This window comes from Suricata suricatta, chromosome 15 (assembly GCF_006229205.1).
Source record: "Suricata suricatta isolate VVHF042 chromosome 15, meerkat_22Aug2017_6uvM2_HiC, whole genome shotgun sequence".
NCBI lineage: Eukaryota > Metazoa > Chordata > Mammalia > Carnivora > Herpestidae > Suricata > Suricata suricatta.
The window spans coordinates 13,046,999-13,066,195 of NC_043714.1; the positions used below are offsets into that span (position 1 = coordinate 13,046,999).

General features: G+C 39.2%; 1 protein-coding gene across 1 annotated transcript; it reads right to left on the reverse strand.

Annotated features, from left to right (window-relative positions):
- Positions 1–1,401: 1,401 nt before the first annotated feature.
- TTPA (alpha tocopherol transfer protein) lies at positions 1,402–19,195 on the reverse strand (the record flags this gene model as incomplete). The annotated part of the gene is made up of 5 exons (XM_029923290.1): positions 1,402–1,625; positions 3,927–4,037; positions 5,561–5,754; positions 11,161–11,314; positions 19,127–19,195. Coding segments are annotated over 5 exons (702 nt in total), but the record flags the coding sequence as incomplete, so codon positions are not given.
- Between the last annotated feature and the right edge of the window lie 2 nt (positions 19,196–19,197).

Below are 19,197 nucleotides of genomic sequence, written 5' to 3' on the forward strand. Positions count from 1 at the left end.
TCAAGAATTATATGATTTGTAAGGAAGACTTTATAATTTTTTAGAAAACAGACATGATCTAATTTTTTAATAAAAATTATAATGTAAAGTTAGCTTCCCAATGTTAAGTCAATATGTGTTCTTTAAAGAACATTTGCAGTTGCTCTCAACTTTTTCAAAGACATATGTACAGAGAATCACAATTATCAGCTCACCCGATTAGAATATTTTCTTATAAAGAAAAATACCCTTCATATATCCTTTCACAAAGATACTATTGTATAATCAAAGTTGAGACCCAACTAAGCTGAACAAATGTTTAACAAATTTGCACCCTGTGTTTTTTTCTTTTAAACTTAAAATTTAAAAATTTATGAAACATTATAAAAGTGTCATAAATTGAAAGCTATATTGACATTGGATCTCTCTTAATAAATGAAATATTCTATGATACAAGCTATAATATAAATAGCACATTTTTAACCACTGGTTTTTTAAAGTAAATATTAATTATAAAATTTGGCAAGAATATTTTGATATATAGTAAAAGTTAAATTATTTCATATGTAATCTAAAAAGTTCCAGGTGTAGCTGACAGTGATTTTTAAAATGTAAACATTTCCTTTTCTTTGTGTAGTTGTGTTATTGTTCAATTAAAAAGAGTCCACGTATGACTACTAAATATTATTCATTTCTAATTCTCTATGTAATCTTGGTAAGATAACTAAACACCAAAGTCAAAATTACATTCTTGATTTGTTTGAAAATGCATAGTTATTAAGAAGCCATCAGCTATGCCTGAAAGATTTCCTGAATTATTTTTGATTATCAATTGTATCAGCCTGAGTAATTTCATAGAGACCTCTAGATGCTACATACAATAGTTTATAGTATCTAGGCTCTTCAATCAAAAGTGTCTATTGTGCAAACACGTAGAACTTCCCTGAGATAAACTGTCCCGCTGGCCCACAGAAGTAACTCTGTAAAACTGTAGTCAGACTTTAATCTGAATTATAATCTAATCTGACACCTACCGAAAATGGATGTTGATTGATTTTTATTATCAGTTGATTTGTACTAATACTTCTTTTTCCTGGACTGTTTGTACATTTCTTACTAAACCAATGTAGTCAAATAGCTTGTTTAAAATGAAGCTCTTCAGAAACATACAAAGGTGAACATGAATAGTAGCTACTTTTAGAGATAACTTTCAAATACAAAAATCAGGAATCTCTTCTATACTTTTAAGATTTGCTAACATTTAAGTATCCGAAAGATGAACAAAATGCATTTAAAAAGCAGTTTTCCAAATACCCATGTTGCTCATGTGGGAAGAGTTTTACACCTTAGAAGATCAATCAGACAAGCATTAATTAGTTTAAAAAGATTATTTTTCTTTCATTCATGTAACCAGGCAGGATCTCACTCATGTATTTTTAATTAAGAAGTCATTCACATGAAATAACTCCTTCTCATTGATTGATCTGTGAAATGCTGCTGAGATAATTTTCAGACTTCATTATAAAATTTGTCCACTCCTGACAAATGTCCTCCATGGAGAATTCTGTACCACCATATTCCAGAGGAAGAATGTCTGGGAAATGCTGATGTAAGCTTTGTTTGTAATTGTTCCCATGCATATGAATCTGAAATAGCCAAAATGTTTGAGAAGATATGCCCCAGCTTCTCAGTTTATTAGATGCATTTCTAATGTAAAATCAGTACCATAAAATAAAGCACTCTAATGACTTTCAAGATAGGAGAACATGTATTCCCTATATTTCTCTACTTATAAGTCTAATCATCTTACTGATTTTTACACATATTGGTATTCTTATAATACAAGATTTATAAAAAGATATTCTATCCTCTTTCAAAAATAGATTTTTAGGGGCACCTGAGCTGCTCTGTCACTTAAGCATGTGACTCTTGACTTCAGCTCAGGTCATGATCTCACCAATCATGAAATCCATGCTGTCAGCACAGAGCCTGCTTGGAATTCTCTCTCCCTTTCTCTCTTTGCTCCTCCCTCTTTCCTCCTGCCCTCAAGTAAATAAACTTCTAAAAAAAATTTAAAACTCTAATTAAAATTATTATACATTCTGTTCCCTAATGTACATGTGACTCAAAATATCTAACATCCTGAGACTTTTATAGATGATAAAAATGTACTACTTCGTGTTAGTTCATATGAAATAAAAGCATGTATCCACACACACAGCTATGTATGCGGGGAATAATTCATGTGATACAATTAATGGATATTCTTGGCTAGTCTAGAATGAAGAGACAATTATGATGGTTGAGAACCTTAAATTTTCAAATATTTAAACCATAAAAATGGATCATATAATGCCACAAAGTTAAAATAAAAACTTACAACCTTTAGCACATGTTGCAAAAAACAAAGTACCCCTTTTCCATCTGCTAGGGTAACATGTTCATCTGTCATTAGAAGAATAAAACAAGTCTCCTGTACTCAGGAACATCGGAGCCCCTCTTCTTGGTTTCTTCTGGAATGTTTAAAATAGCATCAGCTAATTTAAAAGAAATTCTCCTGTCTCCTCAGGAAGCGGCAAATAAGAACATCCATAGGATGTTGCCAAAATGTTGAAAGGGGGGAGAATGGCTGCATTGGGTCCCCACTGCTCTTATATTGGCAAGTCAATTTCATGCCCATTAACCTTCATTGAAATGCTCCCCCTTCCTTCTCATTTTTAAATTTTTCTTTCTTTTATGCTCATATTCTCCTATCTGCTAGGTTGAGTTTATTGTTATTTTTGCTTTTGTTTGTCCAGCATATAGCCCAAAATAGAAATACTTACTTTTAGATATTTTAGAGTTAAATGGAAGGTGGTCAGCAATGATCAAGCTACACTGAAGAGATACAACAATGAACACTCCAAAATTGACTTTTCTAAAAATACTAGAATGGAAAGCGGCTGTCTTCATAAGTGTGGTTCTTCTTGAAGACAGACAGAAATTCCTACTGGATAACCTCTACAAATTATCCTTTACAGATTCATGTAGTAGAGTGATTGCCTTTCTTGGGAACTCAGATTTTATTTTTAATATTTGGAAAAATCCTTAAAGGCATTAGAAAGTCACTTCAGATAAGCCTCCACAGGATAGGTGGAAAAAAAATCTTTTTGCTTTAACTAAAATGACATTAAGTCACATACTTTTGGGTACCGTAGTTTTCAGTTATGCATGTCTAATTTAAATACATTTATATTTTATTTGCACAGATGATACATTCATATGGTTGGACTGTTAAAACAAGATAAAAGATACACAGATGCCCTGGTCCCTACTCGCGCCTCATCCACCCCATCCACACCTCTGCTCTGCTACATACAGGTAACCATTTAGGTTGCTTTCTTGGATATCCTTTTAATTAGAGATTCTGATTTCTCCCCTTTTTATACAAAAGGCAGCATACTATAAAGACTATTCTTCATTTTCCTATTTCCTTTTACAATACATCCTGCAAATTATGTCGTATTCCATTGGGTCGATGTGTCTGTTTATTTAACCAGTGCCCTGGTGACGAATGAACACTTGGTGATCGCCAGTCTTTTGCGGCAGTGAATCCTCCCGTATACCTAATTTTGTTGATGTGGTGGTGTATCTGTGGTATACAACCCCGGAAGTGAAGGACCGCCATTTTGACAACTATTACCACACTGCCCTCAAAGCGGGAATCTACCATTTTGCTCTCCCATTAGCAAGCTGTGAATGAGAGGCTCAGTTTCTCCACTCTCACTAACTTGACTTTTCAAAATTAAAAGGGAATTTTAATTTACAAAAGCAGTTGGCCTGTTAGACAAATACTAGGAAACATTGGGTTAATTGTGAGGAGGAGAGAGGAGGTAAAAATGCAATCCTTAAATAAAAAAGGATTGGAATGTCTGGTACAGAATAGTGGTTGAATATGTTTTACTCACCCGTTCCTTAATTTTTTCAGTCAGGAATGGTTTAATCATGGAAAAGACAGCGTGGAAAATTATTGGCTCATTGATCAAATGGATACCACGAACTTTTAATGGAAAGGAATCCTTTTGAAAATAAAAAAATGTTAATAACAAAGCATAAATTAATATCTATTCCCATTGAGCAGTCGCTTCTTTGAACACTTGCTGTGCCCAGCACAGTACTTAAAGTGGGATTTTATGTTCAGAATTATTTATTCCATCAATACAATAGCCTGCTTTACCGTTCACAGTCACTAGAGTAAGGAAACTCTCTAAAACAGGTTTTTACAGCTTAGCAATGTATGTTAAGAAACATCTACATCTTTTGTTAGACACAGAAAATATCTTCCCCAATCACGTATAAAAGTTCTTTCAAGGAACCAGCCAGTCATTCAGATATTTATAGTTAACCATCTTCCCCTATTTTTATTTTGAGACAAAAATTAAAGTTTCATAGAAGTTGAAAAAATAATAAACACACACTTTTAAACTTTTAACCCAGGTTTATTTAGAAAGTTAAGAATAAAGAAAAAACACTTCACCAATAGTTTTCCTACCCAAAATGTGTTGTTAGTGTAGAGATTTCTCTCCCCAACTCTCCCCAAGTTCCTGTCATAAAAAATTCTTTTTTTCCCCTATGCATAGCTTTTAGAGATGTGTTATCAATTTAGAGCTTTTCCTTCCAGGTTCTGTTATGAATAACTTTATTTTAAACATAATTGCCAATGCAGTCTCTAAATAATTCACACCTCTTTTGTTTCATTGACAGAATAAAATTTTTTAATACAGGAGTTTTAATATCATTGCAATAATCTATTAAATGGATGTACCATAATTTAAGTAACCATTTTCCTATTACTGGACAAAAAAGCTGTTTCTAATTTTCATCTACAAAAATTGATGCTACAGTAACCATCTTCATTTACATAAGGCAATAAGCACACTTACATTCAGATGCCCTGAACTGGAATTCTTGCTTCACTACCGACAAAATGTGTCTGCTTGGGCATTGCTATGTCAACTCTCTGATTAATTAATCTGGTTAACTCATCTGAAAAATGGGAAAACAATGGCCAGAGGCTTGTTTGGCCTCTAAATGGTAATGCACTTGAGACACTTAACAGAGTACCTGGCAGCAGTATACACAGTCTTTACAGCATTAAAGATTACTCCTTGGCTCTCCCAAAAGTAGTACTCCTGGGTCAAAGACGATGGCCAACTTAAAAACCTTTTGATTTCTGAAAGAACTATGTCAATTTATACCTCCCAAGAATGTTTTTATTGTACCATCACTATAAATATTGTTTTCAATCTTTTAATTTAGGAAGAAAAATTTAATAACAGAAAGAAAAAATTACCACATTGCTATTTAAATGTATACATTCTGTGGTTGTTAATTTTGAATGTATTTTTGGCTTCCTGCAACAGTTTTTATTTTATGAATTAATCACCCTTTACTTCCTCTTTGTGTCACTGAATTATGTAATTTAAAAATTTTTATTTAATTTTCTAATAAATGTACTATCCCTTTGCTTTGTCTAATATGCAACTAAATTTAAATCTATTATTTGGAACTATTATCCCAAAGAGTAAAAATATACACTTACTGTAAGGACAGCAGCAATCTTCTTGGCTACAGACGGGGTAATTTGAAAAGCATGAGCGAACTGCCAGCCTTCTAGATCAAAGACCGCCTTGATGCCATTCCGTTGCGTTTCTACCTCCTGTACAATAAGCTCGGATGTGATTAGACTTACACGAAAAACATCATAAGCTGTGAAAACTTTTGGGTCCCATTGTGCTAGAAAAAAAAAAATTTAAATGGCATTATCTCAGCATAGTTTAAAACTCAGGAAGACTTACAAAGGGAAACCAAATCTTTCAAGATGCAAAAGATCAGTAGAAGTAAAAACATGTACCAAGATCATGGATTGAATAATAGATCAAATCGGTGGTCCAAAAACATGTTCCTGCTTCTCCTTCCACCCTCGGATCCCTAGCAAAGAACAGATTTGTAAAGCACAGGGGAAAAGAGAACGGACGCAGGCTGGAGGTGATTGCCAGACGGAACTACACCCACACCATGCAGGAGAGGGCTCTGGCTGAAGACAGGAATGCCCCCGCGTGTGCTCCAGGCTCAGAGATGATCGGCATGAGAAAAGCTTTTGGATGATAAGGGATTCTGAGGAGTAACCAGGGCCCTGTAGTAGCCAAAGAGGCTGCTAGGGGAAATGTGTGAAGGGCAGACTGGCAGGCTGATGCCTCAGACACCCCTCCGTGGCCACAGCACGGAGCCGGCATGTCTGAACAGGCCAGGACGGTACGTGTGGGCTTTGGAAAAGAAACAGGGAAGTACTCCTGTAGCTGCCCACACCTGGGGGAAACAACTAAGAAGAATAACTGACATTCTTGTCTCCTCCCTCCCCCACCATCCCTGGGCAGGCCAGGGCAAGCAGAGATGGCAGTGGCAGACAGGTACACAGGTGATCTCCAGAGAAGATATGCAGCCACTGAGTATAATAAGATTTTTTTAAATATACACATTCTAGGAAGAATGGAACCACACTCTATAGATAAAGGCACTAAAACCCAAGGAAACAGTTAATAAAGCAAGAGACATTAAAAAGAAGCAAAATAGTTTCAGTAAAGGGGGAAGAAGAAAAATGTAGGCTATTAGAAGAAAAGATTATTATTTGAGTTTATTGATTTTGAGAGAGAGAGAGAGTGTGCAAGCAGGGAAGGGTCAGAGAGAGAGGGAGAGAGAGAGAGAATCCCAAGCAGTGGAACCGACAGTGCAGAGCAAGATGCAGGGCTCAGACCCACGTACCATGAGATTGTGACCCGAGCCAAATCCAAGAGTCAGATGCCTAACCAACTGAACCACTCAGGCGTGCCAGGACAGATTATTATTTGAAAGAGTCAGCGGAGATCTTGGAAACAAAAAGATGATAATTCAAGCAAATCTCAGCTGAAATGACAAGTAGCAGAAAAGACACAGCCAATGAGTAGATAATGGGTTTGGAATACCACTATGAGGAATTCTCTGAAAAGAGCCAAGAACTGATATGTATCAAAAGACTCATGCAGCTAGAGATATGCAGCTAGCAGAAGTTTCAACATCCAACTAATTAGGGTTCTGGAAGGTAAAAAAAATGCAGAAAATAGGAAAGAAAGGAAAGAGGAGTAACAGTAGAGAAAAATGTTCCAATGCTGAAAAAAACACGTCTTCATATTGAAAGTTCCATGGAGTGTCTAACAAAACAAGTGGACTCAGGAGAAGTAATGGTAACATTTCAAAATACCAGTCTCTGGCTTGGACAAATGGGCAGAATGGTGGTACTGTTTACTGAGATAGGAAACAGTGGAAGAGAAGCGTTTGGGAGGTAAAGCTCACAAGGAGTTTTGGACATGTAAAAGCGGTGACTGGGAGACATCCAGCTGGATACAGATGGAACAAGAAACAGGTCGGATGGGTCCCTGGGCACAGGAGACGGTGGGGTAAGACAGTCTACAATAGGGATTGTCTTAGGTCTCTGTAGAAAGTAGCTTCAGAACAGGAAGCTGAGGCCTATACCCTAAGGAATTTCAGAATTTAAAGGCCCATAGAACAGGTGGTACCAGCAAAGGAGTCTTAGAAGGAGTTAAGTCGGGAAGACGTCAGGAGAATGTGGCATCAGAAAAGCCAGGGAAAGGGTGTTTCTCAAGTAAGAGGCAGTGGTCTGCAGTGTGTCGAGACCAAGTAAGACAGAACTGAACATGTCCATTAGATTTGGTGAAAGGAAGGTCACTGATGATTTGTTAAGGCCATTTCAGCTCAGCGGTGGAAGTGAAATTAGGCCAGGGTGGATTGAGAGGAATTGTGAAAAAAACTGTGAGAAAAGACAGATGGTGACATCACTGATTTAAGATGTTTGGCTGAGAGCCAGGAGTGGGGAGATGGCGGAGGTGCAGGCAGGAGGTCTTGTGGGACGGAGGCGCTTTCACTTTGTTTTGGATGGCTGATCCTCAACAGATGTAAGTGTTGATGGGGAGTGTCTACTAGCAAAGAGAAATTTCAAGATATATAGAGAGAGAACAGACAATCGGAAGTATTCCCAGTAAGGCACAATAGGATTGCCCTTTGCTTTTTAGGAGCCTCAGCTGCCTGGTAAAAATGTGAATAATCAATTCACGGATAACCCAGCTCAAATATAACATACTACTTCAGACATTGGCAGAAAGCTACTGTGGTACAAAATAGGCGCAGAAAGATTGAAAGTCTGCAGTTAAGAAAATAGTAGCTGACCTAAGTTTCCGAGCTCACCAACATAGTCGTCTAGACCTGTGCTGTCCAATATGGTAGCCATTAGCCACGTGTGGCTATTTAAACCTAAATTAATTACCATTAGATAAAACTAAAATTGGTTTCTTAGTTGCAAAAGCCACGTTCAAGTGCTCAGTGGTCACATGTGTCTTGTGGCTATTGCAGAACAATTTCATAATTATAGAAAGTTCCACTGGATGGCACTGATCTAGACTCCAAGCTTCCTTAAGGGAAAAGAAAAACGTGCCTTAGATTTCTCATTCCTTTTTCAGCATCTATCTAATATTGATTGAGTGCTTATTACATGTCAGGTTATGTTCTAGTTACATTCCCCATATGTTACAAGGCTTAATGCTCGCAGCAACCCTGTGAGATGGGTTTTAATTGCCTATTTGACAGGTGGCATGGGGTTACGGGTACAGCTTCCCATGAATCTAGAAAGGAGTAGGGCTGGAACTCCAACCTGGCCAGCATGCTGGAGACCTTGTATTCCTGAGCACTACGCCATAGTCAAGACTCAGTACTCACTGCTAATTGTATTTTTGTTACTGCAGTATAGTCGTGTGTCTCAAAAGCATAAAATTATATCCTTTGGCTTGTGGGCTAATGGCAAACACTGAGTTTCACCTTGTATAGCCCTGACGGGACTGGAGAAAAAGGCTGCATGCGTTTTCGCCACAGCTCTTCCTGCAGAGATGGCATCGAGGCAAAGGTGGTTATGCTAATGTCCAAAAACCTCCACCGCAGATTTCCTCTCTCAGTTCCGCCCATTAATTCAGTTAAATTGAGGAAATTTGTAAATCTTTATTCTATTCTTTCATTTTACTCCTAAACTTTTTTCAATTCTCCTTTTCCCCCTAGAATAACATTCTCCATAACACACAGGAAATTTGCTACATGCCTTTCTGCTCTGACCATCACTAACCTACATGTTTTCTTGACTTTAAAATCACTTTTTTAGTTAAGTAATACACTTAACTATTAATGTACCACAAGAAACTCTCCCTAAGCAATAGAAGACTATTGATTTACTGTTAAGGTATGTACGTATGTATGTATGTATGTATGTACTTACTTATAAAGACTTTATTTTTAATTTTTTTAAGTTTCTTTATTTTGAGAGAGTGTGTATGTGTGAGCAGGGGAGGGACAGAGAGAGAAGGAGAGAAAGCATTCCAAGCAGGTTCCAAGCTGTCAACACAAAACCTGACAGCTCTATCTGAAATCAAGAGTCAGACACTCAACTGACTGAGCCACTCAGGTGCCCCTAAAGATTTTATTTTTAAGTGATCTCTGCACCCAGTGTGGGGCTCAGACTTAAACCCTGAGATCAAGAATCACAGACTCCACTGACTGAGCCAGCCAGGTTACCCCAATGTTAAGATATTTATGATCAAAGTAGTACATTTGCTTTTTACTTTCAAAGTGTCATTTTTACTTCTTAACTTGCCCCTAGGGAATTTATGAACAAACTCAAAAAAAAAAAACCAAAAAAAAAAAAACAAAAAAAAAAAAACAACTCTCCAGCCAGGCAGTACAGAACCAGGACACCTGCAGGTTTCAGTTTTATTTCCTGGGACCTCTAAGTAGCATTGCCAGATAAAATATAAGACAGCCTATTAACACTGGATTTCAGATAAACAGGATATAATTGCTAATGTAATGTGCCCCATGCATACTAAAAAATTATTTGTTGTTTATCTGAAATTCAGATGCAAACTGGACATACCATAGTTTCATCAAATGTATGTTTACTTGATAGGATACTATGTTAACTCTGGCAGCTCTATCCCTAAATAACTTGGGGAACTTCATGGGTCTTCCTAGAACACTGGAGGGGGGGCAACAAAAGGACAGGACAGACATTGCGAAGTCTGTTTTACCGACAGCAACTTCACGATGACCCAGGTATGTTTGACACAGAAGCTGGAGCCCAGAACCGATTCATTCTACTCCACCTTCGGATACCCTAAAGAATTAAATGCAGTGTCTTCTTGCAAGATCATAAAGAGTTGAGTTACAGGCAGGCATATTATTTATCATCAGGCAGGAAAAGCAAATCTATAAATATTTTAAACTTCCCTAGAATATTTACAGATGTAAAAGCTTTTGTAAGATTATAATTAATGAGATTCTCCTCGTGAAATATTGGTTATCTTTGTCCTTCCTACTGGGCCATGAGAGGATGCTGGGGGCCCTGTGAGTCCTCTGTTATGCACCATTTTTAACCACACACACGTCTAAGGAGGGGGCAGTCACCAACCTACAGAAAACACTAGGAAAGCCTAACGGTGAAGAGGGGGGAGTTGGGACAAGCCTAACGGTGAAGAGCGGCATGTGGGACACAATGTCTTCCAACCGCCCAGGAAAGGTCTTTTCCCACTGGACGTACCCCCACCCCAGAGAGGGAGCCCCTGTAGGGAGCCCCTGTCTCCTCAGCCCTGGGTGTTAACCCACAAACCGTCCACTCACTGGAGCAGTGGTTAATAAATCCCAGCCATGTACCCCTCCTGGCTTCAGTGTTTGGGACGCAGTGAGCAGACAAAGTCCACGCTCTCACGGACGTTGCGTTGTTATGGTTCGGAAGTCTTGTTTGGGTTTCCTACTACTTTTTAAACCCTTTACTTTGATATTTTTCACCTTCCCCCCCTATTTCTCTACTCTGTTTCCTTTCTCTCTTATTTTATACAGTTTACTCTGTGGAAGAATGGAAGTAAGGTTTTCATAGGTTTTTAATTTTCTCACAATCACCAGTTTTATTATGTTTGAGTGACATTAAACTCTAAATTAAACCTAAGTGAAGACCTAAAAAGCTAAATTCTTCAATATAGACTCATTAAAGCTTTCAATAGGGCAGTCAAGGGGAAAAAAAGAAGAAAATAAAAAGGACGATGTATGACTTACCGATTCTGTAAATAAGAACTTTGCTGCCGGTGGGGTCTCTGGCTCTCAGGACTCCAAGGTAACCGGCCTTCAAAAGGCCAAGGATACTTCTAGGGCGTAGATCTGCACTTATTTCTGGACATTCTGCCCTCCACTTATAATAGTTTTTCAGTAACTGAAAAATAAAATAAAAGTTGTCTGCGGATAACATACCTGGTAAGCACTTCACAAAAACGGTAGCAAAGCCTTGGCATTATAGAGGGCCCTTTCCATCCCGTGCGTCAGGATTTTAATCTGGTGTATTATTTTTTTAGCTGTAAAAATTGACGTTCCCTTCATCAAGGATCTCAGGTGAGAAGACTTCATCACAACTTCAAAGCTGAGTAATTTTCATCCGTCTCCTATGGCCAGCAGTCTCCAGAGACGGCTGCAGTCCCTCCCCTCCCCATCTACACATGCAGCTTGTCCGATCTGAGGTGGGATCCATTTGATTCCTCCTCCCTGAATCTGGCCTGGCCTGACATCTTTATTTATTCATTTATTTATTATTTTTTAAATTTACCTCCAAGTTGGTTAGCATATAGTGCAACAATGATTTCAGGAGTAGTCCTCAATGCCCCTCACTCATTCAGCGCCTCCCTCCTCCCACAACCCCTCCAGTAACCCTCTGTTTGTTCTCCATATTTAAGAGTCTCTTATGTTCCCCCCTCCCTGCTTTTCTATTATTTTTGCTTCCCTTCCCTTAGGTTTATCTGTTTTGTATCTTAAAGTCCTCATATGAGTGAAGTTATATGATATTTGTCTTTCTCTGACTAATTTCACCTAGCAAAATACCCTCTAGTTCAATCCACGTAGTTGCAAATGGCAAGATTTCATTCTTTTTGATTGCCAAGTAATACTCCATGTGTATCTATACTGCATCTTCTTTATCCATTCGTCCATCGATGGACACTTGGGCTCTCTGCATACTTTGGCTAGTGTTGATAGCGCTGCTATAAATATTGGGGTACGTGTGACCCTTTGAAACAGCACACCTGTAACCCTTGGATAAATACCTAGTAGTGCAATTGCTGGGTCCTAGGGTAGTTCTATTTTCAGTGTTTTGAGGACCCTCCATCCTGTTTTCAGGAGTGGCTGCACCAGTGTGCATTCCCCCCAGCAGTGCTAAAGAGATCCTCTTTCTCTGCATCTCGCCAACATCTGTTGTTGCCTGAGTTGTTCATGTCAGTCATTCTGACAGGTGTGAGGTGGTATCTCATTGTGGTTTTCATTTGTATTTCCCTCATGATGAGTGAGGTTGAGCATCATTTCATATGTCTGTTGGCCATGTGGATGTCTTCTTTAGAGAAGCGTCTGTTCATGTGGCCTCATGTCTTGCTTTGGCAGAAGTGACACTGTTTAGGAAGTCTGGGACTTTCTGTGTTTGCTTTTTGGGATCATTACACCACCTAAGAATAAGATTACTAAGGGGCGCCTGGGTGGCTCAGTCCATTAAGCATCCGACTTCGGCTTAGGCCATTATCTCATGGCTTGCCTAGTGAGTTTGAGCCCCGTGTTGGGCTCTGTGCTGGCAGCTCAGAGTCAGGAGCCTACTTCGGATTCTGTGTTTCCCTCTCTCTCTCTGCTCCTTCCCCACTTGTGCTCTGCCTTTCTCTCAAAAATAAATAAATAAATATTTAAAAAATTAAAAAGATGGGGTGCCTGGGTGGCTCAGTCGGTTAAGCCTCCGACCTCGGCTCAGGTCAGATCTCACGTTCGTGGGTTCGAGCCCCGCGTCAGGCTCTGTGCTGACAGCTAGCTCAGAACCTGGAGCCTGTTTCCGGTTCTGTGTCTCCTTCTCTCTCTGCGCCTCCCCCTCTCATGCTCTGTCTCTCTCTGTATCAAAAATAAATGAAACATTTAAAAAAAATTAAAAAGACTCAGATTACCAAGTCATTAAGTCTGTGTGGAGAGAGACGCTGGAGAACCAGAGCTCATCTTAGTCTGATCTCAGCCAAGTTCCCATCTGATGCAATGTGGGGCAGAGGCGGCCCCATGCAGCCCTGCCCGAATTAGAGAATCACAGACAAATAAATGGTGGTGGTTTGAGCCACTAAATTTGGGAGCGATTTGTTACTCAGCAACAGATAACTGCAACAAAGAAGAAGAGAAACCAAACAAATTCGCCCTACAAATATTTTGGGAGCGTCTACAATGTTCCAAATACTGAATCAGAGCAGTGAACAGCGTGAAATGCCTGCGCTCCCTGGAGCTGACCCGTCAGTAACAACGGCATCATACAAGCCGTGCTAGGCAGTGAAAAGTTAAATTCCCAGGCTGCTGCTTCAGAAAAACCTTAACTCTACCATTTATTGTCTGTGTGATCTTGGGTAAATCTTCAACTCCTTGAGTCTTGTTTCCTTCATGTCTGCCTCACAGGGTTAAATGTAAATCATACACGCGCATAATGAGTGCTAGTTACCACTGCTGTTGTGATAATTGGGACAGTTATTTGGATTTATATTGCTCATCCAAGTATCTTAGTGCAGGTTTATATTAAAGATTATTAGGATTTTTGGTTTCATTTTCTTTCCTATAAAGAAAGAGCTAAATCAAAGATACAAAGATACATCTCTATACCATTACTATATTTTCTACCAACAGAAAACCAACAAAAATTGACATTAAAAATTTTTTTAATGTTAGTTATTTTTGAGCATGAGTGGGGCAGGGACAGAGAGAGAGAGACACACACACAGAATCCAAAGACAGGTTCCAGGCTCTGAGCTGTCACTACAGAGCCGTCACAACACAGGGATCTAACCCATGAACCTTAAGATCAGGACCTGAGCCGGAGCTGGATGCTTAACTGACTGAGCCACCCAGGTGCCCCCCAAATCAACGTTTTAACAGTGGTTTGCCTTCAGAGTGGAATGGTATGCCTGGATAGTAAGTCTTGGCAAAGTATGAAGGAATCTTGTTTTCTTTGTATTTAAAAAAAAAAACCCACCAGTAATGGTTACTCTGCATTTACAAGTAATACAGATATTATTAGTGGAGAGTACTAAAATAAAATTATGCATTTGAAATTTGTGATTATTCCATTTTCCTCTTCGCGATTTTCAGTGTTCTCAAGTTTTGCAAGTTTTTGCAAGTTTTGCATGTTTGTTTTGAGTTTTAAGAGGTCTACTAGCAATGGGGAACTGAGGTTCAGATGAAAGGAAGGGACAGATTCCGTATTTGAGAGTCATTGGAATAAACATAACAGGTGTGATCACAAAGTAGTTATGATCTGAAGAAGAAACTACAAATACAAATTCAAAAACCAAGTAGAAGGGGAAATTCTAACCCTTGGGCAACGTAATGACTGGAAATAGCGGAAGAACGAGAAAAGCTGGTTGGACTGACGGCATACTGGAGAGGCGACACCAGGATGCACAGATGGCAGGGAGAAGTTGGGTGCCGCCTGCCCCTCGCTCCTTTCTCTCTCTCACGGATGTTGTCTTTCTAACTTTATTTCCATCTTTCTCCCTCTCATTTCTTCATTTAATACACTTTTCCGAATTGTTTTTAAAAAAAGAGAGTTGCTATGAGTTAAATGAAACTGAGAGGTAAGAACGAAAAAAGCCCATAAATTAGCCAACAACGAAATAATTGGTGACCTAAATAGCAACTTCCAAAAGCAGAAAGAACAAAAGGTACATTGTAGATTCTGCTATATTCATTCTACTCTATGAGTTTCTGTTCCTCTTCCTGTCTCAGGGCGCACCAGATCAAAGGTTAAAAGCACGTTAGGATGCTCATTACTTTGACAGTTTCCTCTGATATAAAAATAGTCCTTTTAATTCTAATTCCAGGAAAACACTAGATACACACAGCGTATCAGTACCTTTATAAAAGAATGATCTTACTTTCCCCTGGAATCATAGAAGTTGTCAAGGGATCTGTTAGTTCCAAAGTGAAATATCTAAACTCGGATCTTTGATTATTACTTTTCCATTGATAAATTAATTCAGAACCCTGGCTGACGTAAATAAGTTTATGTAAATAACGCAAACTGCTACTGAGCAATTCCACCAAATCATCAAAATTCCAACAAATCATCAAAAGTCCACATCAACAGAAAACTGGAAGCAAGTGAATATTCATTATTAGAAGGCACCTGTTTTGTACCACAATTAGGAACAAATAAATAAATAAATAAAATTATGGTTTATTTTCATTAACTATACTTTGTAATTGAGTATGTTTCGTCTTACATTTTTCATGTACTTTCAAACAAAATAACAACTATGTTGGTGCAGCTCTGATGGGGTTTAGTGGCATCATTTCAATCCCTTACCACAACCATCCTGAAAGGTAACTCCTGTTACCCCATTTTACTGATAAGAAAACTGAAGCTTAGAGAAGTCGCACATTTGCTTAAAGGCAGTAACTGTCAGGAGCAGAGTTGCTAAAACTGACATGTGTTATGATAAATTTTACAAAAGAAGCTACATTTAAAGGGAAATTAGCAGTGAAAGTCAATGGATTTTGAAAGCTTTAAAGACTTTGGGAAAACCATAGAAATATTTAAAGGATAAAAACTTGCCACTTGGAGCAAAAATATAAGGAACTGAACTAGTCACTTGTAAAAGGCAGCAGTTCACAAGAATACGTAGAACAGGCAAAGGTTAACAATTGGTGGTTTTAAATTCATTGTTTTAAACAGAAGGGTCAAGTGCAGTGTGCTTGTGACGCAGGCTCTGCAAACTTCAACCCAAGGTCAGATCCCTGCTCCCCCACTTAATAAAAGATTTTGGACTAGTTACTTCTAGTTACTTCTAGAACCTGGTTACTAGTTTCATTGTAACTGAGGGACTTATAAAGTTTTCTTCTTATACTAAAAACATAGGGCTTTTATATCATAAATAAGGGAGTTTGAGTTGAATTAGCTGCTCTTACGGTGGAAAGTGAAAAAAAAAAATAGTTTCACACTCTAAGCCTTTTCCTTTCCTTTCCAGTTGGCAGAAAAGTGAGGCAAAGAGTACGCAGACAGAGACTTGATCCCAATCCAATGATTTAGACACAGTCTGGCTAGCCAATTCCTTAAGGACCTGGTGCAATGAAAACAATTCAGGAAAATAAAGAATACAAAAAATAGTATATATAACAGAGGTTGGGGGTAAATTTTATTTCTTCTTTTGTTTAGGCATTACTTTTAAAAAGCAACTAAAATGAAATCAGTAAATCATTCGCTTTTTTATAAGTAGTAACCTCTACACACTTATATGTTTAATGCCTCATCTAAACGTACTCTTCTCAGGTCCTCAGGTTGTCTTTATATTTAGTAGTTGCTGAATAAATATTAGTTCATTGCTCATGACGTTGGGATACCTGAGTAGCCATCTGACAAAATTAAAGTCAGATTCTTATTTCACTCCTAACATCAAAATAAATCCCAGTAGATTAGCAATTCCAACCTTAAAAAGAGAAGTCATAAATAACTTTAGGGGTGGCTGGGTGGCTCAGTCAGTTGAGTATCTGACTTCAGCTCAGTTGTGAGTTCGAGCCCCGCATCAGGCTGTGTGCTGACAGCTCAGAGCCTGGAGCCTGCTTCAGATTTTGTGTCTCCCTCTCTCTCTGCCCATCTCCCGCTCATGATCTGTCTCTCTCCTTCAAAAATAAATAAACATTAAAAAAACTAAAAATAAATAAATAACTATAGAAAAATGTGGAGAGAAGAGCTTATAAGACCTAGAAACAATCAAAGAACATTCTAATTGATATATTTGATTACATAGAAATGTTTAAACTCTGCCCAGAAAAATAGTACAATGTCCAAAGACAACAAACTGGCTTATTTTTTGTTAATCACACAAAGAATTTTATGAATAAAAAAATTACATGTATATTTCACATGGACAAAATGGAAGAAAATTAACAAATGGTAAAAACAGGCAGTTAACTGGAAAATAATTTAAAATTTTTAAATATATGAAACATGATGAACCTCACTTATAATTTAAAAAGATGCATATGATAATGAGAACCCATGCCTCACCAAGCAGGCTGACACAGGTCATAATGTTTGATAGTACAGTGTGGGTGACCATATGAAGAAAAGGTCACCATTTTGTAGTATAAAAGTGATACAATTAGTGCAAACACTTTGAAGGACCTTGGTTACATTCATCAGCATTGAAAATGCACCTCTTACTTCATCCAACACCTGTACTGGCTGAATCTATCTTTAAGGATATATTCGTGTCTTTGCACAAAGACAGATGTATAAAGACATACTACAAAATCCAGTTGGTGACAGAAGAAACCCCATTGTCTTGTTTACTGCATTTTGTACCCTGCCAGGCACATTGTAGTTCAAAAAATAATCACTGAAGGAATGAATAGCATTAATGACAACGCCTATGTCCAATAACAGGGGACAGGTTAATACATTTTAATGGAATTAATTCTTAGAGTGGAACAGGACACAGCTCTCCAAAAGGAGAAGTTGTATAGTTGTATGCACACATGCTGAAATAGGCTGATCTCTATGATACATTATGTAAAAAAAAAAAAAAAGTCAAATGAAAACATATACCTATGCTGTGTGAGTTCAGACTAGATCTAGAAAGAGAAACATCACAGTAACTGCTTCTGGGTAAACGACCAACAAAATGAAGGTTTTGGTTGGGGAACTTTTCTCCTTTAGAAAGTTACTTTTAGAAACTTACTTTGCACTTTTTACTATTTACGGATTTTTTTAAAAATCATCGATGCTCTTTTCTTTTTCCGTTAAAATCAGTTAATGACAGGGCGCCTAGGTGACTCAGTCGGCTGGGCTTCTGATTTCTGCTCAGGTCATGATCTCAGGGTTAGAGAGTTCGATTCCCCACATCAGGCTCTGTGCTGACAGCTCAGAGCCTGGAGCCTGCTTGGGATTCTGTGTCTCCCGCTGTCTCTGCCCCTCCCCCGCTTGGGCTCTCTCTCAAAAATAAATAAGCATTAAATATATATTTTTAAAAATTTTTAACATTTATTTATTTTTGAGAGACAGAGAGGCAGAGCATGAGCAGGGGAGGGTCAGAGAGAGAGAGGGAGACAGAGAATCTGAACACAGGCTCCAGGCTCTGGGCTGTTTGTGGGCACAGAGCCCGACACGGGGCTCGAACCCACAAACCATGACATCATCACCTGAGCCGAAGTCGGATGCTCAACCGAGTCACCCAGGCGCCCCAAATAAATATTAAAAACATGTTTTAAAAATCAGTTAACGACGACGGCAAAACACTCATACTCAGACATGTTACCTCCCCTGCCTCCCACCTCGCAACCTGACATTGAGCAACCCACTTGGCACAAGGGCTAGATCAGGTTCAACTGCTGGCGGCTTACTCTGTGTCAGGCTCTGTGCTGGAAACGTGTTGTTCTGCTAAACTGGCTCACGTTCAGTTCTCGAAATCAGTCAGTGTGGTAGGCTTTCTCACCACTATTTAACAGAAAAGGATGCTGACCCCAAAGTGACAGAACTCAAGGCTACATCTCTCTTTTCGATTCCCCTCTTCCCACCACCCCTTCTCTCGACCTGGAAACACAGAGCCTCCACATCCCACACCTTTCCACTCGCAATACACCGACGGCTGTACCGTCCTGGCACGTCCAGTACTATTATCGATGGCTCTCTTTCGCTAGATTTTGGCTTCAGTTGGACGGGCACCTGCGTATTCCCGGCCACACGTGGAGTGATGCGCGACACTGTGATCGATCCCGGTTCCCCCGCGGGTTTACACCACCGGCCTCGCGCCGGGGAGAGGAAAGGCGTTCGCCCCAAACTGGATAGGTCCGGGAGACTCATCCAGAGCAGGGTTCCAGTGTCTGGGGCCACACGGGCCATCACCCCGAAGCGCTCCAGCTCCTTCTAGGTTTTCCGCTTCCAAGACCCAAGGACCCTGGAAGGGCGGGCGCGGGTTTCCCAGGACCGCAGCCGTCCGGCCGCGGCAGCGGGTCCCCGGGGAGGGCCGCTTACCCGCCAGGCCAGCTCCAGGTCGAAGTCGCGGGCGCGCAGGAACCGCAGCAGGAAGGCGTCGCTGAGCGGCA